The sequence below is a fragment of the Sus scrofa genome, chromosome 10 (genome assembly GCF_054392235.1).
Source record: "Sus scrofa isolate SSC_HxYL_T2T_F1_AM1 chromosome 10, Sscrofa_HxYL_maternal_Yorkshire_Landrace_v2.0, whole genome shotgun sequence".
Classification (NCBI taxonomy): domain Eukaryota; kingdom Metazoa; phylum Chordata; class Mammalia; order Artiodactyla; family Suidae; genus Sus; species Sus scrofa.
The window spans coordinates 69231437-69258618 of record NC_139392.1 but is presented as its reverse complement, the minus strand read 5'-3'; the positions used below and the strand labels follow the sequence as shown (position 1 = coordinate 69258618).

The window sequence follows — 27182 nt, the reverse complement described above, 5'->3', positions numbered from 1 at the left end:
TCAAGAAAAAGTTATAATGTCTATCTCATTTCTTTTTTTTTTTTTTAAGGACCACACCTGAGGCATATGGAAATTTCCAGGCTAGGGATCAAATCAGAGCTGCAGCTGCAGGCCTGTGCCACAGCTACAGCAATGTGGGATCTGAGCTGCGTCTGTGACCTACACCATAGCTCACGGCAACACTGGATCCTTAACCCACTGAGCAATGCCAGGGATTGAACCTGCTTCCTCATGGATACTAGTCGGATTTTTAACCCGCTGAGTCACAGTGGGAACTCTCTGTTACATCTGCCTAATTTCTGGGTAAGAAAGACTTCATGGGATTAATCATTCTGAACTACCCCATGCAAATGTTATTTTTATTAAAATATACTTGCTTTCCCAAACACTTCTTTTATTGTTTCCTCTTTTGTTTCATATTTAAATCTGGTTTTGAATTTCCTTTACCAATTTATACTTGACTGTGTTTTCTACTGCTTTCCAGTTAACTGATGATTTACTGTATCCTTTCTGCTGTTCTTTCTATTTTTGCTGTTTCTTTAGGTCCAGAGTAGTTATAGTAATCACTTTATTTTCTTTCTCTTCTTTTAGGCCTAGGGAAATGTCTTATATTCTCCATCTTTTTATTCTTAGAAATTAGGGATCATGTATTCTAAGAAATTTTAAGGGAGTTCTCACTGTGGCTCAGCAGTAACAAACCCGACTGCTATCCCTGAGCACATGGCTTCCATCCCTGGCCTTGCTAAGTGGGTTAAGGATCTGGCATTGCCATGAGCTGTGGTGTAGGTTGCAGACACTGCTTGGATCCCGAGTTGCTGTGGCTGTGGCCGGCAGCTGTAGCTCCGATTGGATCCCTAGCTGGGGAACCTCCATATGCTGCAGGTGCAGCCCTAAAAAGCAAAAAAAAAAAAAAATTGTGCTAGGGAGTTCCCATTGTGGCTCAGCGGAAATGAATCCAACTAGTATCCCTGAGGAAGCAGGTTTGATACCTGGCCTTGCTCAGTGGGTTAAGGAACTGGTGTTGCTGTGATCTGTGGTATAAGTCACAGATGTGGCTCGGATCCCAAGTTGCTGTGACTGTGGCTGTATCCGGCAGCTGCAGCTCGGATTAAACCCCTAGCCTGGGAGCTTCCATATGCTTCAGATGTGACCATAAAAAGCCAAAAAAAAAAAAAAAAAAAAAAAGCTTAAATTGTGGTATCTTTAAATGAATTAACCTGTGAGAGGCTATATTAACATTTTGTTGTTTGTGGTGTGGTGATAGAATTGCTTAATATGTGTGCATATATGTATCAGACTTAAATTGAAAGCTCATTCATAATGGATACATTTACCACATTTCTTTTTATTTTTTGTCTTTTTAGGGCCACACCTGTGGCATATGGAGGCTCCCAAGCTAGGGATCGATTGGAACTGAAGCTGCCAACCTATGCCACAGTCATAATAGCCACGCCAGATCTGAGCCGTGTCTGCCACCTACACCACAGCTCTCGGCACTGCTGGATCCTTAACCTACTGAGCAAGGCCAGGGATTGAACCTGTGTCCTCATGGATACTAGTAGGCTTCCGTGGGGATTGCGCCACAACGGGAACTTCGAATTTGGTTACTTGTTTACTTTTTGATACCTAGTAGGGATCTCATGCTGTGTGATGCAGTTGATTAAAACAGATGTCCTGGGGGAGGAAGGTAACATTTGCTGAGCTGTGTAATTTCTGCTAGAAAGAAAATGAGGAAAACTTGTAGTCAGGAAGGAGGAGGCCATTCGATTTAAAAATAGCAGAATAGAAATGAATCTGACTTGGGGGGAGCGAAGGAAAACCAGCAAACAGTTGTGTGTATGTTTATGTCTGTTTTCATTGAAACATGAGGAAAACCACTGGTGAGAGGCCTTTCATGCCTCCAAAAGAAACAGTGGTTATTACTAGACGTTAGGTGTGCAAAAACTCTATCCTGGTGGTTGGGTACTTGGCAGTTGTGTGTGTGGTGATAAAGGATGGAGGAGTGTGCATACGTATAGAGTGTATTTCATTTAGAGGACGCTGCGCTCAAAGGGTGTTGAATGAGTAAGATTCTAACCGAAATACTTGAGGGAGTTCCCATTGTGGCGCAGTGGAAACAAATCTGACTAGAATCCATGAGGATGTGGGTTTTATCCCCGGCCTCGTTCAGTGGGTTAAGGATCCAGCATAGCTGCGAGCTGTGGTGTAGGTCCCAAATGAGGCTCGGATCTGGCGTTGCTGTGGCTGTGGTGTAGGCAGGCAGCTGTAGCTCTGATTTGATCCCTAGGCTGGGTACTTCCATATGCTGCTGGTGTGGCCCTAAAAAGCCAAAAAAAAAAAAAAAAAAAAAAAAAGAAGAAGAAGAAATACTTGAGAGGTTAAGATACCAAGATAAACAGAGCTCAGCCTCCTCTAAGGAGGAGAACCCACAGTTGGGGGACTAGAGGAAGAAACAAACCAAAAATTAAAACCACAGACATTAGTTTTAATATAGCTTGTGTTTTTATTTTTAGGTATTTAAATAAAAATAGGCAGCATAAGTTATACATTTGCAGGTAAATTCCCCCTCCCCCCCTTTTTTTCTTTTTTAAGGGCCATACCCTTGGCAAGAGGAACTTAAGTTTTTAGAGCTACCCCACAGTTAATTTAATTGTACGTGAATCCATGATTTGTAATCGGGCTTTTCTTTTCATAGTTATTTGTCTAACTTTTTTAGACCTTGGATTGTAATACATAATTCCTACTATGTGGCTTTTTAGAAGTTTATAATTTAATTGTTTCAGGGGCTTCCCAGTTTCGTTCCCCACCCCCATGTGTCTTGGCTCCTGTAGCCCCCTTGCTCACGTCCTCTGCTTCAGATTTAACCACCTGTTCTATCTGGATGTCTTTCGACTACTTCTCCATCTTCCTTGTCTGCCCAGTTCTCATTTCTAACTGAAATTTTAGTTTAGCTGTCCCATGGTGACTTATCTTTCTCCCTCACTCCTCATCCTGCAGATCTCTGCCTTCAGCGGGGAAGGTGTGGTCATAAAGGCTGGCAGGGAGAGGCCTGGCAGTGGTCACTGCCTCCAACCCCGCAGCCTCTCTCCTGCCACCCTGAAACCATGCGGTTTACTCCTTATTCTTCATGCCTGTGGATGAACGTCCGGTCAGCTCTAGTGCACCTGAGCTCCTGTCACCCTCTGTGTAGTCCCTTACTCAATTCAGTATCTTCAAAGATTTTCTCAAGTTATTTTGTTACTTCCTGGAAAGTAAAAAAAAAAAACAACAAAAAACCCAATCACCTGAGAATAAGTATTTCAGTGTGGAGTTTTTAAAAGCTGTAGTGAAAAAACTTTTATGTAGGTAAAAGACTTCAAGCTCATAGTGACTAATGAAAGTGAAGACCGAATATCTGGAAGGTTAGAATTTCTATTTACTGTGTTGGTAAAGACCAAGCAGGTTTGGCAGGGCTGGGGTAGGGTAGGGAGAGGAAGTAGATTTTGGATATGGTGAAGTTTAAGGTAGTTGTTAGAACACTGAAAGGACTTGGTAGTGGCGGGTCAATAGTTGCCTATAATCTAGAAGAATCTCCTTCTTTTTCATTTTTCATGAAATTAATTTTTTTTTCTTTGTAGAGTTCAGGTCTGTTTCCAATAGACTCCTAATAATCAGCTTAAGATTAAACACATTTTTGACAGGAACACAACATAGGTGATATTGTGTGCTTTTTTTTTTTTTTTTTTTTTTTTTGCTTTTTCGGGCGGCACCCGCGGCATATGAAGTTCCCAGGCTAAGGGCTGAATTAGAGCTACAGCTGCCAGCCTACGCCACAGCCACAGCAACAACAGATCCAAGCCGAGTCTGTGACCCACACCACAGCTCATAGCAACGTGGGATTCTTAACCCACTCAGTGACCCCAGGGATTGAACCCACATCCTTATGGATACATACTAGTCAGGTTCTTAACCCGCTGAGCCACAATGAGAACTTCCTTGTGTGTCTTTTTTTTTTTTTTTTAATTTTTTATCAGAGTATAGTTGACTTACAAATACTCTGTTAGTTTCAGTTGTACAGCAAGGTGAACCAGTTACACCCCCCCCATATATATCCATTCTTTTTTCCCATCTAGGTTATTGTAGTATTGAGTAGATTCCTCTGTGTTGTGATCCTTATGATGTTGTGAGTCTTATAGACACTTGGTTGTCCTGCTCTGGGTGTTACTTTGGAGCAGTTGGTTAAGCTCCTGATGGCCAGATCTCTACTGTCAGGCTGTGTTACCCTGTACGTAATCTGTGGAATTATGTGAAGATACCCAACAATGTTTAACATTTGTTCTCATCCTCTGTTTACACCCCCTCGACATCATAAACTTGAACAGTACTGTCATTTTAATGATTCTAACAAAAGTTTTTTATGTTATTAGCATAGTTTAAAGAGATACTTCTGAATAAAAAACAAAGTAGAATGAAGTAGGAGGGGTGGTTTTAAAGCATAAAACATTGCGTTTGTACATGTTTGGAGGGTGGAGCTGGACACAGTCGTGATGTGTAAAATTATACTGTGTTCCTTATAGCTGTTGTAAAAGAGTTATGTTTCTAAAACTCTGGGCAGCATTACATTCTTAGCTCTGTTTAAGCAGTCTTGGTTGAAGTTAATGAACTTTTTTTTTTTTTTTTTTGTAGGTTTAAATGTGACACTGGATGTTTAGTTCTCCTTCTAAGGTAAATTTTTTTATTTTTATTATTTTTTGAAACACTGTCACTACATTAAAATTATTATTCAAGTAGTTGGTTTAGAAATTCCTTTTCAGTTGCTGAAATTGTATGGCCAGCTAGTTATCACTTGGGCTTTATCTGTTTGGGAGGATGTTGTCTTCCAGGGTGTGGTGGTTGCTGCAAGTACAGTGTAAATAGCATCACGCCCAGTACTTGGGTGTTGAGGAAAATGGGTGGATTGTCATGGGACCCTGCCTAAACCTTTCTGGTGCATGTCAGTGTCAGTCACTTGACTTTGCCTGAGGATCCTTGAGTGTTGGGTTGAGTGTGTTTTCTTAGAGCTGCTGTAACAAAGTGCTACAAACTGGGTGCCTTAAAACTACTACTGCTCTAGAGCCAGACTTCTGCTGTGCCCCCTCTGAGGCCTCTTGGGGAGAACCTGTCTTTGCCCCGTCCAGCTTCTGGGAGTTGCTGGCAGTCCTTGGTGGCCTTTGGCTCAGAGCTGCTTCATTCCCAGTTTCTGCTTCTGTCTTCTTCCCTCTTTCTTTTGTCCTCTCCTTGCCTCCAATCCGCCCTCCTTATAAAGACATCAGTCATGGGATTTGGGGCCCATCTCAATCGCAGGAACTCATCTCAAAGCGATTGCATCTGCCAAGACTATTTCCAAATAGTGGCACTTTCATGGGTCCTGGTATTAGGGCTTAGACATACCTTTTTGGGGAAGCATAGTTCATCCTACCGTGGCTGGGGCTTGACTTTTGTATTGTAGCAAAATCAGATGCTGTGATTATTTTGAAGCTTGAATGCTGTGTTTTATGAGGTACTAAAATATTTGGAATTGGTTTAGAAATAAAAGAGTATTCTAGGTTTCTCAAGCCAATTTAGGGCTATTTCTAGTAGACTGGTGTGTGTGTGTATTTTTAACATTTAAAAATACAAAGACTGGTTATTTGTTGGGATTTGTGGGATTAAAGTTAGCAAGGATTATGGTCTTCCTGGGGAGGATGTAAGAGGAAACAAAAGTAAATTAGCTGTTTCTTTTGTCTATCTTTGTGTGTATTTTGCCTAAAAATAACAGTGCTGTGTTTTTATCCATTTATATTAGGAAATGAAACTTATGTATTTGGATAACTTTTTTAGGCTCATTAATACACTTGATCATGTTAGAAAAAGAATACAGGGTCATTGAATGAAATTCAGGGTCATTGAGGGGTTTCCCCATTGTGACTCAGCAGTATCCATGAGGATGGTATATACTAGTATCCATGAGGATGCGGGTTCAATCCCTGACCCCACTCAGTGGGTTAAGGATCTGGCGTTGCTGCAGGCTGTAGTGTAGGTCTCAGATGAGGCTTGGATCTGGCATTGCTGTGGCTGTGGCATAGGCTGGTGACTGCAGCTCTGATTTGACCCCTAGCCCAGGAACTTCCATATGCCACAGGTGTGGCTGTAAAAAGAAAAAAAAAAAAAAAAGAGGAAACTCAGGGTCATTGAAATTCAACTTCAACTTTAAAGAGTGTGTTTTAGGTAGGGAAGGCATATAGTGACCCTAGCTTGATGCTTAGCTGTTGGTAAGTGCCTAATATGTATTGGTTATTATTAGCGAGTCTTTCTAAGAAAGTGAAGAAGGTTTGAGGTAGTCATGAAAAGAAGAAAATTTCTTCTCGCTCTTTTTTTTTTTTTCCCTAGCCGAACCTGTGGCATATGGAAGCTCCTGGTCCAGGGATCAAACCCAAGTTGCAGTTATAACCTGAGCCACAGCTGCAGCATCAGATTCTTAACCCACTGCTCCACAAGGGAACTTCCTTCCTTCTTATTTTTGATAGTTGTTTGGCTGGCTAATGTGTTTACCATTCCAGTCATCAGTTTGGTTTTGGTCATAAATGACTGAAAGATGTAGATTATAGAACAAGAGTGCTTTTGGGGGGAGGTGGTTGTGCCCAAGGCATGTCAAAATGTCAGCGTTCGCTGGGCCAGGGATGGAACCCACACCATAGCAGTGACCTGAGCCACTTCAGTGACAACACTGGAGCCTTAACCTGAGCCACCAGGAAACTCCAGGAGAGTGTTATTAATGCAGGACAGTACATAAGTATCAGACACATGTTTACTTTCTGGGTTTGAGATGTGAAGGTAATGTTCTTTGATATATGATGCTGTGAATGAATATTAAAAATCCAGACCGTGCTAACTTTTTTCTTCATTCTCTTCTTCCATTTAAATAAAAATAGCTCTCTTGATCCACCAAGCCACAAAGCCATAATGTGGCAAAGCATCCTTTTTGAGAGGTGAATATTACTGAATAAAAATGGCTGACAGAGGTGGAAAGATTGTTCCAGGACAAGTGTATATTGAAGTGGAGTACGATTACGAATATGAAGCAAAGGACAGAAAGATTGTGATAAAACAAGGAGAGCGATACATCTTGGTGAAGAAGACCAACGATGACTGGTGGCAGGTCAAGCCAGACGAGAATTCCAAAGCATTTTATGTGCCCGCCCAGTATGTTAAGGAGGTCGGCCGTAAAGCTCTGATGCCACCTGTTAAACAGGCTGCAGGGCTGCCTAATAATTCTGTGAAGATGATGCAGAGCCTCCACCTTCAGAGATCAACAGAAAATGTGAACAAATTGCCTGAGCTTTCAAGTTTTGGAAAGCCCTCGGCGGCTGTTCAAGGATCAGGTCTTATCCGTGATGCCAATCAGAATTTTGGACCCAGTTACATTCCAGGTCAGACCCACAACCTCAGCCTGGACCTGACCCATAATAACGGAAAGTTCAACAGTGACTCACATTCTCCTAAAGTTCCTGGCCAGAATAGGACGCGCTTATTCGGTCACTTTCCCGGCCCAGAGTTCTTGGACATAGAGAAAACCAGCTTCTCCCAGGAACAGTCTTGTGACTCAGCAGGAGAAGGCTCCGAGCGTATCCAGCAGGATTCTGAGTCTGGCGATGAACTCAGCAGCAGCTCCACTGAGCAGATAAGGGTAAGACAAGAGGTGGATGAGGAAACTTCCCTCGTGCCACCTTCATGAAAGTTTAATCACGGGTTTTGTTTTGATTAAAGTCTTTGTTCGGCTTCAGAATTGTTTGTTTTGCTTTAGTTTTTTGGAATACATGGATTTTATGCTGACTTCAGGAATGTGTGAAATAACTTGTGGATTGATGAAGGTTCACTCTAAGGTTTCCCTGATTCTTCTTGTTCCTTAATAGGACTAGAGCCCCTCGAAGTGTGGAAAGGTTTTTCTTTTTTTGCTCTCTATTGATTTTGCATAAGGCAGAAAGGATTAACTTAGTTTTCCTGGTGATATTTCTTTCACTAGGAAAAGTTTTTATTCTAGCAGCACTCATTTGACTTGTTGCCACTAAATCTTCAGGTAATGATGAATATGACAGGATGATGTTGCTGGAATATTAACTATTAACTTTTTTCTTTAAAGCATTTTTTAACCATCCTTTTTTTTTTTTAATTTAAAAAATTATTTATTTATTTATTTTTATTTTTTGTCTTTTTAGGACCACTCTTGGCATATGGAGGTTCCCAGGCCAGGGGTCGAATTGGAGCTCCAGCTGTAGGCCTACATCAGAGCCACAGCAACTGGGGATCTGAGCTGAGTCTGCGACCTATACTACAGCTCACAGCAGTGCCGGATCCTTAACCCACTGATTGAGGCCAGGGATCGAACCCGCAACCTCATAGATACTCCTGGGTTCATTAACCACTGAGCCACAGGGGGAACTCCCTATTAACTACTAACTCTTATTCTTTGAAACTTGTTTACTAACCTTGAATATTAAAAGTATATATAGAGGGGAATTCTCTTTGTGGCTCTGCAGGTTAAGGCCTAGTCTCCATGAGGATCTGGGTTCGAACCCTGGCCTCGATCAGTGGGTTAAGGGTCTTGTGTTGCCGTGAGTTGTGGTGTAGGTCTCACAGGCAGCTTGGATCCTGTGTTGCTATGACTGTGATGTAGCCTGGCAGTTGGAGCTCTGATTGGACCCCTAGCCTGGAACTTCTGTATGCCCTAGGTGCAGCCTTAGAAAGAAAACAGCAAAAATATATAGAGAAGGTCCCTAGAAGTGGTGCCTCAGGTTAAGGATGTGGTGTTGTCACTGCTGTGGTTCAGGTTCGACCTGTAGCCTGGGGACTTCCACGTGCCTAAGGCATGGCCAAAAAAAAAAAATGTGTGTGTGTGTGTGTATGTATAGAGAGAGAGATGGAGAGAGAGGGAGAAAGAAAGAGAGGTGAGTGCGTGCTTGAGAGCGAGTGAGTGCAGGTGGGCTCAAACCTTTACCTCTGTTCATGCTCTTTTGTCTTAAGTGTCTTGCATTGAATGCTTAGAAAATTGTGTCTATGGTTTGATTTTTTTTTTCTCCTTTGAGAATAGATTGTGCCAGTTTGTCAAGTAACATGAAGTAATTTTCAAAGCATATGCCCAAAATTGAAGCTTGTATTTATTTAGAAAGTCTAGTTTTAAGTGATTTAAAAGTAAATTTTTGGCCTAAAATTCTCTTGAAAGATTTATTTATCAAGCTGAGTCAGTGAATAATTGTGAGCCTGCCCTTAGGTGTGGTCTGGTTGTAATGGAACTGGTATGTTCTTTTTCTTTTGTAGGTTTTTAATTTTTCTTGTGACATTTTGAGTGGAATAGGAAAAAGGGAAGGTTCTCTAGAAAAATTTCTGATGGCTTGAGATCGGGGGAGTTATGTGAGAGCATTGTCAGTTCAGTGTCATCGTCTTAGTCTTTTCTGCAGTCTTTATGTGATGCTCTGTCAGAGACGATATCATGTATCCTGGAATTTTTTGCACATGGTTCCTTACTGTACACGTGTTTTCGTTTCCATTTGGCTGTCACCACTGTTTGTTTTTTATTTTTTATTTCCTTTATTTTTTTTGTCTTTTTAGGGCCGCATCTGTGGCACATGGATGTTCCCAGACTAGGGGTTTAATTGGAGCTGTAGCTGCTGGCCTACGCCGGAGCCACAGCAACGCCAGATCTGAGCCGAGTCTGGGACCTACACTACAGCTCACAGCAATGCTGGATCCTTAACCCACTGAGCGAGGCCAGGGATTGAACCCTCAACCTCATGGTTCCTAGTCAGATTTGTTAACCACTGAGCCATGACGGGAATTCCTGTCACCAATGTTTGACACTGGAAATGACATTTTATGTGTAGGTACGCTATCGGCCTGTGTTCTCCCAGTTGCGGTCATCTTAAATTCCCTGTGTGTAAAGCCCTGGCTCCCAGCCTCTCCTGAACTCGAAAATCCTATTAGATTTTCTATGTTTTTTTCATTTTATTTTTTGTCTTTTTAGGGCCACTCCTGTGGCATATGGAAGTTCTCAGGATAGGGCTAGAATTGGAGCTGTAGCCGCCAGCCTATATCACAGCCACAGCAACACCAGATCCAAGCCGTGTCTGCGACCTACACCACAGTGCACAGCAGTGCTGGATCCATAACCCACTTATCGAGGCTAGGGATTGAGCCTGCCGTCCTCATGGGTATTAGATTCGTTTCCACTGAGCCACGAAGAGAATTCTTTATTAGATTTTCTAGCCAGACCTCTTCTTAACTCCTTATAGCATCTGTGACCTCCACTGCAGCTTGTGGCAATGCTGGATCCTTAACCCAGTGAGCAAGGCCAGGGATCAAACCTGCATCCTCATGGATACTAGTTGGGCTGGTTACCACTGAGCCACAGTGGGAACTTCCCTGAATTGCCCTCGGCATATGGAAGTTCCCTGGGCCAGGGACCGAACTCCAGAGAATGTTTTCACATGGGGTGAAGGAGGCCTACATATAGGCCTAAAAAGATGGAAGAATTCCAGTTTTCCGTGATCCACAGCCCCTGTGATCCTAGAAGACCATGTTTCACCCAGCACCCACATCAGTCCCTGAAGAAAGAACCCCTGAACCCCTCACTCTGGCCGGAAAGTTGATGTATTATTACTGGCGAGGTGAGGGATACCACAACTGCCCATTCCAAGAGCACACGGCCTCCCAAAGCCACACAGACTGAGAAGGAGGAGGAAGTCATTTCACGGATAGATAGATGGTAGCCAACAAAAAGAAAAGAAGGAGTTCCCCTTGTGGCTCATCGGAAATGAACTCGTATCCATGAGGACGTGGGTTCAATCCCTGGCCTCTCTCAGTGGGTTAAGGATCTGACATTGCTGTAAGCTGTGGTGTAGGTTACAGATGCAGCTCAGATCTGGTGTTGCTATGGCTGTGATGTAGGCCAGCAGCTGCAGCTCCAGCTCCGATTCAACCCCTAGCCTGGGAATTTCTATATGCCGCAGTATGGAATTTTGGTGTTTTGACATCTGTGTTGGTTTTGGTAATTTGTCCCGCTTTCAGTTTGGAAAATTTCTATTGACATATCTTCAAGCTCATCAGTTCTTTTCCCAGGTGTGTCCAGTCTCTTGATCATCACATTAAAGTCATTTTCTGTTACAGATATTAATTTGTGGCATTTCTTTTTGATTCTGTTTTACGTTTTTCATCACTCTGCTTGCATTACTCACTGGTTCTTGCATGTTGTCTGCTTTCTCCTTTACAGTGTTTAAAATATTAATAGCAGTTATTTTAAATTCCCTGCCTGATAATTTCAACGTCTGTGGCATATCTGATGTTAGCTTTAGCTCTTTAGATGTTTTTTTCGTGCCTTTTGCCAGGCCTTGTAGTTTTAATTGAGAGCCATTTTTTATTGTGTAATAGGAATGTAAGTAAATAGGCCTCTAGTGTGCATTGTTGATCCGGCTAGAAATTGTACTGTGTTTAGTGTTTGATGTAGTTGTAGGTACCAGAGGGTTTAAATTCTTCAAGTATCCTTGTTTTGGGCTTTTTCTGAGCTTCCCTCCTTAATGTCTGGCTCCGCAGGAAATCTGTCTGCTACCTTCCTGGCTGGGAGGGGTTGAAGTGTCTCATTACTTGGCCCACATGGCTAACATCAGGGTTAGAGAATGGCCTCCTTGGCACTTGGCAGTGTTGAAAGCTCTGACTCTCTCCTGAGCCTCCTCTGTGTGGGTTGGGGGGGCAGTCTTGTGACTGTCTCTCAGTGACTACCCTGCTTCCTTCCTCTGCCTTTTCTGACATCACCCTTGTGGGGGTTTTGGGGTGCCTTGTTACAGCCCTGCTCACCACTGCTGGTGGTGTGTGGGTGGAATCATTGGTTTGCTCTGTGGCCTTTGGCTGGAGTAGAGTGGGGATATCTAAAAGCTTTCAGTCTTGCTGTCCTTCTGCTTTTCTGATTCTTCTGCTCAGTCTAGAGCAGGGATTTGTTGGGGCTTTTTTGGTCTGTGCCATTTGGTGTTTCTGGGTTGCCGACTTCCCCCTTCAAACCTGAGTGTGTGAGTAAACCCAGAGAACACACCAGCATGTTGTTCATGGAGGCCTGAGGTCACAGTTGGTTTACCTTCTCTCTGCCTTTCAGAGTTATCTTCTTTTTGTTTTATATATTATGTCCAGTGTTTTTATTTATTTATTTCCCTTTTCAAAAAAGTGTTGTACCAGTTTTAGCTGTACAGCAGCATGACCCAGTCATGCATACATACACATTCCCATCTTCCGTCACATTCTATCCTGAGGGATTGGATATAGTTCCCTGTGCTGTACAGTAGGACCTCATTGCTTATCCATTCTCAATGGAATAGTTTGCACCTGCTCACCCCAAACTCCCTGTCCATCCATCCCACTCCCTCCCCCTCGGCAACCCCGGGTCTGTTCTCTATGACAGTGAGTCTGTTCTGTTTTGTAGATAGGTTCATTTATGCCATAGTTTAGATTCCACATATAAGTGATATACGGTGTATGTCTTTCTCTTTCTCACTTACCTCGCTTAGTATGAGAATCTCTAGTTGTATCAGTGTTTTTATTTATATGTAGTGACGGGAATAAGGTAAAGTACATTTCCTCCTTTTCCTAGGACTGGAAGCGATTGATGAGTTTTTGAGTGTCTGTTGTCCTGACTTCTTACGGTCTTGTTCTGCTTCTCTCGGGGTGTCCACTCATTGTAAGCTTCCAGAGTGCCCTGCTTCTCTTGGGGTGTCCTCTCATCGTAAGCTTCCTGAGTGCCTTGTCCTTTACATTTGTTGTACTCATCACATGTGTGATCGTCTCCTTCTCACTAGTCAGCCTGTCATCTCCAAGGCCAAGCTCTTTACCATATCCTGTTTGTCTCTGTGTATCAGGTGCCTAGTATGGTTCCCTGGTACGGAGTAGACATGCTAAATGCTTCCCTAATGATGACTATTGTTTACCCATAAATACGTGGAAGGGGAAGGGGAAACCTAGATAAATGTCCCATCACAGATGGCGTGTTTCTCTTTGGAAACCAGTCATCCAGAAGTGCCATGACCATTGACACAGCATAATTTTTATGAAGAATGTTACTAGGAAGGTGGAGTTGGGGATAAAATGTTGTAATGCAATATAGAGATTTCAAAATTTGAGTCAAAAAATCAGAAAATTCAGGTTGGCAGCCCCCCTCCCCCCAGTAAACTGGACTCGTTATATGCAGTATCTTTATCAGAGGAGCAAGTTTTTTGGTCATTTCAAGTTTAAACTAATGGTTGACCTGAAGATGAAACTTTGAAAGTCATTGTTATTAGTTCAGAGTTCCAAATCTTACAGCAGCCTTAAAAACTATATACTTTGCTCCTGGTGCCCCGTTTTCTCTCATGATCTCATTAATACTCCTTTAATATATATGTCTTGCCAGCCTTGAGTATTAAGCTGTCCAGTTTCCTGTAGTTAGAAAGTGTGGTCTAAAACTGGAGAGTCAATGGAGTTCCTGTTGTGGCTCAGTGGTTAACGTATCCGACTAGGAACCATGAGGTTGTGGGTTTGATCCCTGGCCGTCAGCTGTGGTGAAGGTCGCAGATGCAGCTGGGATCCTGCGTTGTTGTGGCTGTGGCATAGGCCGGAGGCTATAGCTCCAATTAGACCCCTAGCCTGGGAACCTCCATATGCCGTGGGAGCGGCCCTAGAAAAGGCAAAAAAAAAAAAAAAAAAAAAAAAAAAGAAAGAAAGTAAAACTGGAGAGTCAAAATGGTAAATCTTTGTCTATGAGGCTGATAAGATGTGAGAAAGAAAAATGATGACTTTAGGAAGAAGGCCAATATATGTAAAGCTTAGAATCAATCTTGTTATTTTAAAAATACATTATGAATATTTATGATGACTATAAATCTGGAAATGTTTAAATTATGTTCTGTACTAGCTTTATATGTTGAGAGATATATTTATAGAACAAGTTTTTTCATTGACAGTGCTAGACTAATGTCTTCTGTCATTTGAAATCTAATGTTAATCTGGAAAACTATACATGGAATAATTCATCAACATTTTGAGGTGTTATCATAGTATGCTGGGTTCACAAAATCACTTCTCTAACTTTTAGTTTTTTTTTTTTTTTTTCTGACTGCACCTGTAGCATGTGGAAGTTCCTGGGCTAAGGGTGGAATTGGAGCTGTAGCTGCAGGCCTACCCCTTAGCAGCAGCAACAATGGGTCCTAGCCACAGCTGCAACCTATACTGCAGCTTATGGTAGTGATGGATCCTTAATCCATTGAGCCAGACCAGGAATCAAATCCACATCCTCACAGAGACAGCTTTGGGTCCTTAACCCACTGAGCCACAATGGGAACTCCTAACTTGTTATAGATTAAAGCTTTGTCTCTAATTGAAAAGTGTTTGAATGTCTGCTTTTAGTCTTAATTCCCAGATTATGTGGACTGTTAATATAGATGTTTATTGTATTTAAAAATACAGATTTTAATTATACGTGCATATATACATCTATGTATTTACTGCGAAGATTCATACTGTATTTGCAATTTCACTGTAGGGAATATTTTAAAAAACCTATTAGGCAAACAATATTTATTATACAAAGAAGAATGCTGAGAGATATAATTTTTCAGGCTAATTGGATTTTCTGGTTAATTCGGGATTAGGTATAAAAGGTTTCAGTGTTTGTTAGAGATTTTCCTAAATCTAGTTCCACAAAGATGGTGCTGAATCTAAAAACAGATATAAATTAGCTCTGTATAGTGACAATGAAGAATGTCCCCTTTCATCCAAATCCTCGCTCGCTGTTGGTGAGTCTTTTTGTTAAGTCCTCCCCCTGCCGCCTTGCTGGAACCAGTGGAGTCATGACTTAGCTTTCTTACAATTCTCTGAAATGCTGCCTTGTCACCTGCTCAGACTCAGCACAGCTTTTGCTTAGAGCAGTTCCGAAATCCGGAATTTTAGGAGTTTGGGGCTGATGACTTCTACCACATCAAGGGCTTGAAAAAGTTTTGGTGAATTTGTCTGAAACCCTAATTCTCAGTATTTCTATCATCATGTTCTTTGGTAAAGTATGGGTGAAAGTCAGCATCTTACTTAGAAAGCAGTTGGAATTGTCTCCTGGGCACTGGTATTGTTGATTTTACCTTTTTTTACTTAATGCAATGTGGTGTCCGAACTTGAGTTAAGATAGCTGTGGCTTTTGGGATTTAAAATCTGCTACTGCCTAGTTTCATGCCCATGGTCAAGGCTTTTAATTTCTGAACCTCAGTTTTCTCACCTCTGAAGTTGGAACTGAGAATTGTTGTTATATTTACATGAAATCCTATGTGTGAAATGGCTTGTGTATCTGGCACAAAAGGAAGCCCCTGGCACGATGTTAAATTCCGTTCACTCTTAGTAATATGGGTACAGGCAGTCTTAGGGATTAGCAAGACCAGTCACAGTTTTTCTGCTCTAATTGCTGTGTAGCAGTCAGAACTTAGTGGTGGAAACCCATCGAGGACTAGTTTAGGCAAAAGGGAACTTATTGGCTTATGTAACCAAGCTATAGGAAGGGTTTATTCATCGATGCGTGAGGGATGATTGGGACTAGGGACTTCTTACTATTAGGTTTCCTTTTGTCCTTTCTGTCTCTCATCTCTCATTCCTTCTCCATGATCTCGTCATTCTTCCAGTCTTTGACAATGCTGTAGACAGTTGCTGGCAAGTGCTAGGGCCATAGCTTTAGCTTCTTATTAGAGCATGTATTTTTCATCCTTTAGTTCTAATTCAGAAAATCCTGGAGAGGAGTTCCTACTGTGGTGCAATGGGATCAGAGGTGTCTCCGCATTGCCAGAACACAGGTTCAATCCCTGGCCCAGCATAGGGGGTTAAGGGATCCAGCATTGCTGCAGCTGTGATGTAGGTCACAACTGTGGCTCAGATTGGATGCCTGGCGTAAGGACTCCATATGCTGCTGGGTGACAAAAAGAAAATCCTGGAGAGTGAGTTGGCTTGGCTTGGGATATACTTATGGCCAGGGGTATGGTTGGACCAGACCCCAAATGCTTGGTTGGAGTTTTGAGGAGAAGCATTTCTCCAAAGAAGTAGCAGACCTGCTGTTCCCAGAATAAGGGATACTAATAATAGTTGTCCACCATATCCTCTTCTTCTTTTGAGGTTGAATCTCTGGGTCTTCCCACTTCATTCTGATTCTCTGCCAGGTCAGTCATTGCAATCAAGAGCCGAGAAGGCCAGAGGGAAGAGCTGTATCCTGTCTATTTCTGCCAGCAAATTTTTGACAACAAATAATGTGGTAAATAATCTGTATAGTGAAGGCAATACTGATTTAAAAAAGCCAACGTAATGTAATTAATACGTATTCTCTACAGTTGGTAAGAGGTGAACTTGTGATGTTTAATTTTATGTGTCAGTTTGGTTGTATATACCACAGTGCCCAGATATTTCATTAGATATTATTCTGAATGTTTCTCTGAAGTTGTTTTTTGAGTGAGATTAATATATAAGTTGGGGGACTTTGAGGAAAAGTGAATTGTCCTCCCTTATATGCTTGGGTCTCACTTATGCAATCGGTTGAAGGCCTTAATAGAACAGAGGATAGAACCTCCCCTCAATAAGGAGGAATTCTTGGAGTTCTCATTGTGGCACAGCAGAAATGAATATGACCTGTCTCCATGAGGATGAGGGTTTGATCCCTGACCTCACTCAGTGGGTTAAGGATCCACTGTTTACCTGAGCTGTGGTGTAGGTTATAGACGTGGCTCAGATCTGGCACTGCTGTGGCTGCAGTGTAGGCTGGCAGCTGTAGCTCAGATTCGACCCCTAGCCTGAGAACTTCCGTATGCCCTGAGTGCGGCCCTAAAAAGGCCCCCCCCAAAAAAAAATTTCCGTTTCTTAAACATTTTATCAACGTATAGTTGATTTACAAGGTTGTGATAATTTTTGCTGAACAACAGAGTTACTCAGTTACAGAGTTATGGACACATCCATTCTTTTTCAGATGCTTTTCCCACATAGATTATCAAAGAATACTGGGTAGAGCTTCTTGTGCTAAACAGCAGGTCCCCCCCCACTGGCCAGTCATTCCTTCTACCTCATTGTGCATATGCTAATCCCAAATCCCCAGCCCATCCCTCCTCACCCCCCACCTGTGGTAAGAAGGAATTCTGCCAGCAGGTTGCCTTTGAGTTCTAAATGCTGCTCCTTCCTTGGTTTCCAGCCTGCCCTGCAGATTTTGAACTTGCCAGGCCTTCACGATTACATGAGCCAATTCCTTGAAATAAATCTCTTTTTATTATCTTTATCTTGCAGTATCTGCTTCGCTGGAGAACTCTCATACACAGGTTGTAGCCACTCACAGCTCCAGGCTTTTATCATCATAGATTCCAAAGAAAGACCTGAATTTCATATGTAAAATCCTTTGCAGGGAAAGCTCATCTTAGCTTAATTAAGTCTTATGCTCATCTCTGGGCCAGTTACTGTGGTAGGAAGGCTGAGCATTCTGCTCTGTCACAACCATATGTATGGCCCACCCCTTCACAAAGGAGGTACGAGGTGTGCAGGGTAGTGTGATTGGCAGTCCCATCAGAATCCCATCACATGGGGAGTTCCCCCTGTGGCTCAGTCCCTGATGTGGCGTGGGTTTGATCACTGGTCTGGGAACTTCCGCATGCTGTGGGCACGGCCAAAAAAAACAAAACAAACAAACAAAAAGAATTTCATCATTTCGGGGAGGGCAGATGAAGGAATAGTGCTCGTACTAGAACTTGAGAAAGAGGTGTGCCAGGCAGTCAGAGACAGTAAATGTCCATATGGCACAATTATTTGTATAGCAAATAATTGTGATATATCTGCCTTTTGGAATATGGAATGAATGTATTTCTTGTGTTTTAGAATTCTTGGATACTGTGTATGGTCAACTGCATGTAAATGTCTTCTCATCTGTAGACTGATTCTGATGGACTTTGATGTGTGAATTTTACAGTCTGTGATTTCAAAAAGCCTTAGACATTGTATTTAAAGAGTAGGAGTTCCCGTTGTGGCTCAGCAGAAACGAATCTGACTAGTATCCATGAGGACACAGGTTCGATCCTTGGCCTTGCTCAGTGTGTTAAGGTTCCGGCATTGCCATGAGCTGTGGTGTAGGTCTCAGACGTGGCTTGGATCTGACTGTGGTGTAGGCCAGTAACTACAGCTCCTATTTGACTCCTAGCCTGGGAACCTGCATGTGGCACAGGTATAGCCCTAAAAAGACAAAAAAAAAAAAAAAAAAAAAGAGTAAAGGCATAGTGTCAGTTGACTTAAGGTAGTGGCAGTTTCTTTCTCTGTCTTTTTAGATAAATGTGTATGTATGTATACACAAACGTACATCATTTTAGTATGATTGTAGTAGAGTAGCAGTAGAAAAAGATTGTCGAAAAAGACATAACTTTGAGTAATTAAAAAATGTGTACATTAAAAATGTTCTAGAAGTTAAGGATTGTGGCACAGCAGGTTAAGGGTCTGACATCATCACTTTAGCAGCTCAGGTTACTGCTATGGCATGGGTTTGATTCCTGGACCAGGAACTACCACATAGCACGGGTGCAGCCAGAAAAAAAAAATTTTCTGTATTTTCACCTTGTTTTCTTTCTAGGAAAGAATTTGCTAATCTAGGTGACATATCAACAAAAACAACAGATGTGGAAACATTTTTGCATTTTTGTTGAGAAAAATCTCATCTCTATGCATAGAATCTCTTTAGTAATTGCTTCAGTAAATGCCAGACAGATGGTTTAAACTCAGAATGACTACTCAAACAATTTTATCATAACAATTGTTTATAATAACACTAGAGCTCAAATTTCTGGAAAATCGTGAGTGTAACTTGGTATATTAAAGGAAGAGGGCCAGGAATGGGCTTCTAAATCAGAGAAATTTGTGTCTCGGAGACTTTCCGCAAGATGCTTGACCTCTGAAGCCTTATTTTCATAATCTTTGGTTGAATACTACCTGTTCTTCTGTCTCATGGTTTGGAACTCAAGTAACTTGAAAGTAGGCGAATGACAACTTGGTTTTGAATGAGAAATAGAAAAATAAAAAATTCGTGGGGATTCATTAGAAAAACCAATACTATAGAGACAGGATGGTGGAAGGAACTCACCAGTGTTACTGTGTCATGCATTAGAATAAATGCTTACATATGTGGTTGCTTGAACTGCTTTATAATGTAGATAGGAGTAACTTTACATTGAAAACAATTGCACATGCTCAGTTTATGAAGTTAGGGGAGTATTTATACCCTTAAAAATAATTGTATTACAATTCTGACCTTGTTTGATTTGAGTTGTGAGTTTATAACCAGTCACTTTTTAAATGGAACACCAATTTTACTTGAATGTGTGACAAATTGCTTATACACAATATGGCATTTGTTAAGACATTTTCTCAGAAATGAACAAAGTAATAAGCCTATTACTTTAAAAAATTGATTTTTGTTACAAATGATAAAATTCAGCCTTTAAGTGAAAATTAGAATCTTGAAAACTTGTATGTGCCCCCACAAGCTTATAGGTTTTTAGTCTCAAGACTTTGCTGATGAAAGCAGTGGCGATATTAAAGATTTTGTATTTGTTTTTTGTTTTTGATACTGTATAATGAAATGTTTCAACATTGGGAAAATAAAATAAGCCAAACTCAGTGAATTAATATTTTTCAAATGACCAGTGCATGAAGGATATGAGTCATTCAAAGGCAAGATAGACCTGTGGATTTTAATGTGACAGAGTACAAATAGTTGATGTGCTTTTAGATTCTACATTGTAACTAATCTTGAAAAAACTAATGGTGAAGTTCCCACTGTGATACAACTGAATCCCTGATGTCTTGGGAGTGCTGCGACATAGGTTCAATCCTTGGCCTGGCACAGTGGTTAAGGATCCTGAGTTGCTGCAGCTATGGCTTGGATCTGATCCGTGGCCTGGGAACTCCATATGCCACGGGCTGGCCAAAAAAGAAAAAGAAACTACTCCTGAGAGTTCTCTTGTGGTGCAGAGGGTTAAGGATCTGGTGTTGTCACTGCAGGCTTGGGTCACTGCTGTGGCTTGCTTGGTTCAAGTCCTGGCCTGGGAAGTTTCCTAATGCTGCAGGCATGGCAAAGAAGAAAAAAAAAAAAAAAAAGTAAGGAAGAAACTACTTATTGAATTTTGCAAGAATGTCCACGATTACCTGCAAAGCTTATTAGAATAATTCTTTTATGATCTGCATGCCTGCATAAGACCATTTTTTTCTTCTGGTGCTCCAACCAGAACAACCTATGCAACAGATTTACTGTAGTTGTAGAAATGAGAATCCAGATAATGAAGAGATGTATAGGAGTTCCCGTCGTGGCGCAGTGGTTAACGAATCCGACTAGGAACCATGAGGTTGCGGGTTCGATCCCTGCCCTTGCTCAGTGGGTTAAGGATCCGGTGTTGCCGTGAGCTGTGGTGTAGGTTGCAGACGCGGCTCGGATCCCACGTTGCTGTGGCTCTGGCGTAGACTGGTGGCTACAGCTCCGATTGGACCCCTAGCCTGGGAACCTCCATATGCCGTAGGAGCGGCCCAAGAAATAGCAAAAAGACAAAAAAAAAAAAAAAAAAAAAAGAGATGTATAAATGTAAAATGGTGCTATTTTCTTCACTGATATTTTTATCTTTCTAAATTCATATTCATATTAACAGGTGTATTATTTTTAAATGAATTTAATGAATGAAATTTCCTAGTTTTAATCCCTAATACTAAGTGTCAGTAGTTATTACCTCCATGAACAAAAGTTCTTTTGTGTTCCAGGTAATTTTGAAGCGGGTAAAAGGGGCTCTGGAATCAAAAAGTTTGAGAATGCTGTTTTGGCGAGATGGTCTGCATTTGGTTAAGGGAAAATGTTATTTGGTTGAGGCTTTGCAAGATTCTTCTCCTTAGAATCTAATGCCTTTATGTACAGGTACAGGGTATATGTTGGTGGTATAGGGTTTGATGATGATAAAAGTTTTTGGTAAAATGTTTTAAAACTTGGCTAGAGACATTTTGGCTAATAAACTCTTTTTCAGTTAGATGAATTCTTTTTTTTTTTTTTTTTTTTTTTTTTTGTCTTTTGTCTTTTTAGGGCCACGTCTGAGACACATGGAGGTTCCCAGGCTAGGGTTGAATCAGAGCTGTAGCCAAAGGCCTATACCATAGCCACAGCAACACCAGATCCAAGATGTGTCTGCGACCTTCACTGGAGCTCATGGTAACGCCGGATCCTTAACCCACTGAGCAAGGCCAGGGATTGAACCTGTGTCCTCATGGATACTAGTTGGGTTCATTAACCACTGAGCCATGACAGGAACTCCTAGACGAATTTTTTATTATAATCTCTTTATCAGTTAATTTGGTAAGCATATAGTCATTGATCTTTTAACAATACATAGAATTTAATTTATTTGTCATAAACACATGCAGTAAACTATAGTTACTATTTAAGTGTTCGAATTTTCTTGCATTAGAAGTAGTTTACACTTACATCAAAAATTATTATACATAAAGTCCCATTCCCCACAAAGAGGACACAGGGTGAAAATACTCAGTTTCAAGATCTGAAAACCTTGAATGTGCAAAAGTAGAAATGACTAGAAGTGAAAGGCTTGTGTCTCAGTAAGGATGGAAAAGAGGAAGGAAAGATTTCCCGTAGTCAGACTCCCTTTAGATATTTTTTGTGCTGAAGTGGGAAAACGGAAAACTTACAGGGGGCGGGGGAGGGGCAAGTCTCCTTGTTTTCTTGGTTGTTCCTCAGGCATGACTTGCAGAGAGATAAAGAGACTGCTCAATCACTGGTAGGACTGGTTTTCAGTACTTTCATTAACACATTTCTTTTTTGTTTCAAGACAACAACTGGCAGAGAGGATCCTTTTTTTTTTTAGGTCCGGACCCAAGGAATGCGGAGGTTCCCAGGCTAGAGGTTTAACCAGAGCTGTAGCGCTGGCCTATGCCACAGCCACAGCCACGCAGCCACAGCCACATGGGATCTGAGTCGTGTCTGTGACGTACACCACAGCTCATGGCAATGCCAGATCCTTAACCCGCTGAGCAAGGCCAGGGATCAAACCTGCAACCTTATGGTTCCTAGTCAGATTCTTTCCACTGTGCCACAATGAGAACTCCTATTTACCTTGTTGAACTAAAATTTGAAGCAAGCTTGGGCAAGGAGATAATTAACCTTAAGTCTTCGGAAACATGTAAATACCCATTTTTTATTGCAGTGAAACCTCAGTCAGTGTTTCTGGGGGACAGACATTTTTGCCCAATTGAATATACAGTATCTGTGTGTCTCTGTGCCGAGTAAAGGCCTTCCATGTGCTGGAGTAGATGCCGAGGCAGACTAGTTCTGCCTTTAAGGAACTCAGAGTTTAGTGTGTTTCAGTCTCTTCTCCAGCAGTAGGAAAAAAAGCAAGAAAAAAAGAAAAAAAGCAAAGTCTTTCTTGCAAGACTCAGACTTTTTGTAGTCATCATTATTACTATTAATTGTCTTTGTAGTAGTATATTTATTAGTTTGTAGTGTCTCTAGGACATACTTAGTATTACATCCAGAGGGAAAAAAAATAGTTGTACTATCAGATGTCATTTGTCTAATTCTACAAAAATGAAAATGTTGGAAAATTCTAGGTAACAGTTTTGGTTAGATAGGCTGTGTCTACTATCATTTTTTAAATGTAGATGGTCACTTTTATTTTTTTTGATTGCCTCATGGCATGCAGGAGCTCACAGGCCAAGGTTCAAACCCGAGCCACAGCAGTGACAATGTTGGGTCCTTTTAACCACTAGGCCACCAGGGAACTCCTGAAACTCATTTTTACAAAGAAATTGATGGGTGTGTCTTGGGAGTTTTTTTAATAATTTCCAAGTGATTTTGATTTTTTTTTTTCTGTTACTTCAAAATTAATTTTTTTTTTTGGTCCTGGTGTGCAGCAGCTCGATGTGGGATCTCAGTTCCCAGACCAGGGATTGAACCCAGGCAACAGTGGTGAAAGCACTGAATCTAACCACCAGACCACAGACCACCAGGAAACTCCCATTTCAAAATTAATCTTTTTTTTTTTTTTTTTTTTGGTCTTTTTAGGGCTGCACCTGCAGCATATGGAGGTTCCCGGGCTAGGGGTAGAATCAGAGCTGTAGCAGCTGGCCTACACCACAGCAACACCAGATCCTTAACCCACTGAGCGAGGTCAGGGATTGAACCTGCATCCTCATGGATACTAACCAGAGTCATTTCAGCTGAGCTGCGATGGGAGCTCCTCAAAATTTATCTTGTGAATTCTTTTTTTCTGCTAAAAACCATCTAGCGCCCCATACTTACAGGCACTCAGTGACTTTACCTACTGAATGAAGCAATCTGTTTCTTAGTGGAACAGGCTTTTGCACTGATAATCATCCTCTTTTATTTTTGCATTGCAAAAGTAGCTAGATAGTTAACCACTGTTTTGAGCTTGGACTTTTGGTAGCATCATGTGCAGCAGCCATACTTTCTAAACCAAAAATCAGAACAGTTGTTCTGATGGGTATAAGTGAGAAGGTACTTCTGGGGACAGTGGGAGGTAATGTTTGAAATGTAAACTGAGTTGAGTGGTTGCCCTGCTTATAGAGAGGAGAGGGTTATTTAATTAGTTAAAATATTTATCGATTACCTTTGCTGTGCCAGGCATGGTTTAGAGATTATAGAACAGTTTTCTCCTAGAGGCAAGAACAGAACCTCTTTTTTTTTTTTTTGCTTTTTAGGGCCACACCCGAGACATGTCGAAGTTCTGAGGCTAGGGGTCACATTGGAGCTGCAGCCAGCCTACACCACAGCCACACCAATTCGAAATCTGAGCCACGTCTTTGACCTACACCATAGCTCACAGCAACTGGCAACGCCGGATCCTTAACCCACTGAGTGAGGCCAGGATTTGAACCCTTATCCTCATGGATACTGGTCGTGTTTGTAACCTCTAATCTGCAATGGGAACTCTCAGGACCTCTTTTTTTGGCCATGGTGTGTAGTGGCTTCATGTGGGCTCTCAGTTCCCTGACCAGAGCTTGATCCCTGGGCCGCAGCAGTGAAAGTGCCGAGTCCCAACCAGCGGGGAGCTCCCTGGAACGATGTTCTCAAATCTTGTACTAAAAGATAGGCAAAATGAAATTAATGTGGGATAACTTAGCACTTAATATTTCTTGTTATTGTTTTTCTGTTCGTAACTTTAGGGAGAGAGAATGTGCCAGTTCTTAAATTTGAAAATTATTTTATACCGTGGTAACTAAAGTATTCATTAAACACAGCTCTAGGAAATGATTACTGTTACTTCTGTTTGAGAGAGACAGGGCAGGTAGTGAGTAATAGCCTGGACTTTGAAATCAAATAAACCTAGTTTTAAACCTTGGTTCAGCAACTTCCTCATGAGGAATGAGACTCTTGGGTGTTGAGAACATTTATGAGGTAACTCAAGTGCCTCACACAGAATGTTTGGGAAAATAGTCACTGCTGTGTATTATGTTTTGTTATTGCTTGCTAAGGGAAAATTTTATTGAAAAAATAGTTTTGAACTCTGTGGATTTCTATTGGAGACCCTACAAAAGAGATTTTCTAACTTCTAAGGAGGCAAGCAAAATTTTTTGAAAACTCATGGTTGACGCATTGTTTAGAATCAGTTTAAATGGGTGCATTATGTATTTTGTATACTGTATTGGGCCTCTTGCAATGTAACTTTTGGCCCAGGACATTTATTTCTGTTTTTTAGCCTCTAGGGATAATGTTCCTGTCTTAAACAAGTTTTTATTTTTATTTTTTTAACATGACATTGCTTCCTAGGTTTATATTTGATCATCCTTTGTCAATTTTAATATTCTTACGGAAAATTGATATGATTTAGTTTTGGGGGAAAGCTTATGCTGTAAAGTTGGGGAAATACGCTTTCTGCTTTGAGCCTTGCTTCTCATTCCTGAGTTGCAAAGCCTCTCAGGGACAGGGATTTGTCTGTTACTTTTTTCTGTCCTGTTAGAGTGCATTGAATGTTTCTTGAATGAGTAAGTGAATGAAGAAGAGCATAAAAGGCTCTAGTTAAATCAGATGACATTAAAGAGCTTGACTTCTCAGTTCTGTTTCCTAATTAACATATGCGTTTTCAAACAGAAATCTTATTTTGTTCACTGGCACAAGTTCTTTTCTTGTTTTTCCAATTTAGTCTGCAATGTACTTCCAAAGAAGACTTGAATTTTGGTGTGGTTTACTTTTTATAGTTCATAACTGTTAACCTTTTCTAAAAATTCAGTTCTAAAAACTTTGGTGCAGTTTTCACCCATTAAGGAAGCATATAGGCAGCATAGTGTAAGAGAGGCAGAGAGCCGCTTGCCTGGGTTCAAAGATCAGATCAGTCACTTTGTCATTGGCTAAACCTGAATAAGTACCTGAACTTTTCTGGAGCTATTTCTCCGTCTATAAGATGGGAATAATAGTAGTGCCTGTGTCAGGGGTTTTTTTTGTTTTTGTTTTTTTTTTTTTAAATGAAGATTGGTTGAATTCATGTAAGTTCTTAGAATAAAGCCTGGTCTGCAATATACTGTGTAAGTGCTATCTGTTATTATGTATAGGTATACTATGTCGTCTTACTACTTTGATCCCGTATGTAAGATAGAGCTATACACTTTTTTCTTTTTAGAGCTATACACTTTTGACACTTCAATTAAAAATAGAAGAAAAATAGCAAAAGCGGATTTACTTAGCCAAGTGAATGTATGGGTATAAGTCATAGAAATACAATTATCTATCTGATTAAAGTATTAAAGGTGGAACTTAATTACTGGAGTAATTTGATGTAGATACTTAAAGGGGTGTATCTACATTTGGTTATTTCCCATGAAGTCATGTAAGGCTTAGTTTTCCAGGTAAGTATTTTTCTGAGACCATAACAAGGCAGGCTGATTGCAAGTAGGATCTGCAATGACTTCCCTGTATTTCAGAGAAGTTTGACCACACCAAATTAAAGCCTTTTTTCGTCTTCCAGTTGTATTGAGATATAATCAACATATAACATTGTATAACTTTCTTATAGTATAGTGATTTAACTTATGTACATAATGAAATGATTATCACAATAAGTTTAGTGAATATCCATCATCTCACGTAGATACACAGTTTAAAAAAGAAAAAAAAAAGGGTTGTGATGACAACACTTAGGATTTACTCTCTTTTCATATGTAACATACAGCAACATTAATTAATCATGTTGTATATAACATCCCTAGCACCTGTTTATTGTGTAATTGGAAGTTTGTATCTTTTGACCACCTTCATCTAATTTTTCCTCCTCCCAGCAACCCTTCCCCTTTCTGCCTTTGGTAACCCCAAATCTGATCTCCTTTTCTATGAATTTGTTTGTTTGTTGAAATATAATTGACCTAAAACACTGTTATTTCTTGGTGTAGAGCAACATAGCAATTTTATTATATTATTTTTTTGGCCATGTCTGATGCATTGTGGACGTTCCCAGGCCAAGGATCCAACCTGCACCACAGCAGTGATCTGAGCCACTGCCTGACCACACCAGAACCTTTAACTGCTAGGCCACCAGGGAACTCTGATATTTCTGTACATTACAAAATGAGCACCACTAACCAATAGTTTTTAAATACACACTGTGGACTGTGGGGTTTGTTTTTGTTTTTGTTTTTGTTTTTTGTCTTTTTAGGTAGGGCCACACCTTCGGCATGTGGAAGTTTTCAGGCTCCACAGCCACAGCAACGCCAGATCCGAGCTGCATCTGGGACCTACACCACAGCTCATGGCAACACTGGATCCCTGACCCTCTGAGTGAGGCCAGGGATCAAACCTGCACCTCATGGATACTAGTCAGATTTGTTTCCACTGCACCACAAAGGGAACTCCTGAACTGTGGGTTTTAGTAGAACTGTTAGATTTTAAAAAAATAAATATTAAGTATTTTAGTCTTTTTTTTTTTTTTTTTTTTTTGTCTTTTTGCTATTTCTTGGGCTGCTCCCGCGGCATATGGAGGTTCCCAGGCTAGGGGTCCAATCAGAGCTGTAGCCACCAGCCTACACCAGAGCCACAGCAACGCAGGATCCGAGCCGCATCTGCGACCTACACCACAGCCGGATCGTTAACCCACTGAGCAAGGGCAGGGACTGAACCTGCAACTTCATGG

General features: G+C 41.1%; 1 protein-coding gene across 21 annotated transcripts in view; it reads left to right on the top strand.

The window, feature by feature from the left end:
• ARHGAP12 (Rho GTPase activating protein 12) overlaps nt 1-27182 on the top strand; it is a 118612-nt gene that overhangs the window by 16448 nt on the left and 74982 nt on the right. For all 21 annotated transcript variants that reach the window (XR_014817834.1, XM_021064804.2, XM_084980089.1 and 18 more), the window contains exons 2-3: nt 4666-4704; nt 6930-7684. Coding sequence is in view for 20 of the 21 variants with exons in the window: in XM_021064804.2 (XP_020920463.1) it covers nt 7007-7684 (678 nt within the window). In the remaining variant the exon portion in view is untranslated. The remainder of the gene's footprint in view (nt 1-4665; nt 4705-6929; nt 7685-27182) is intronic.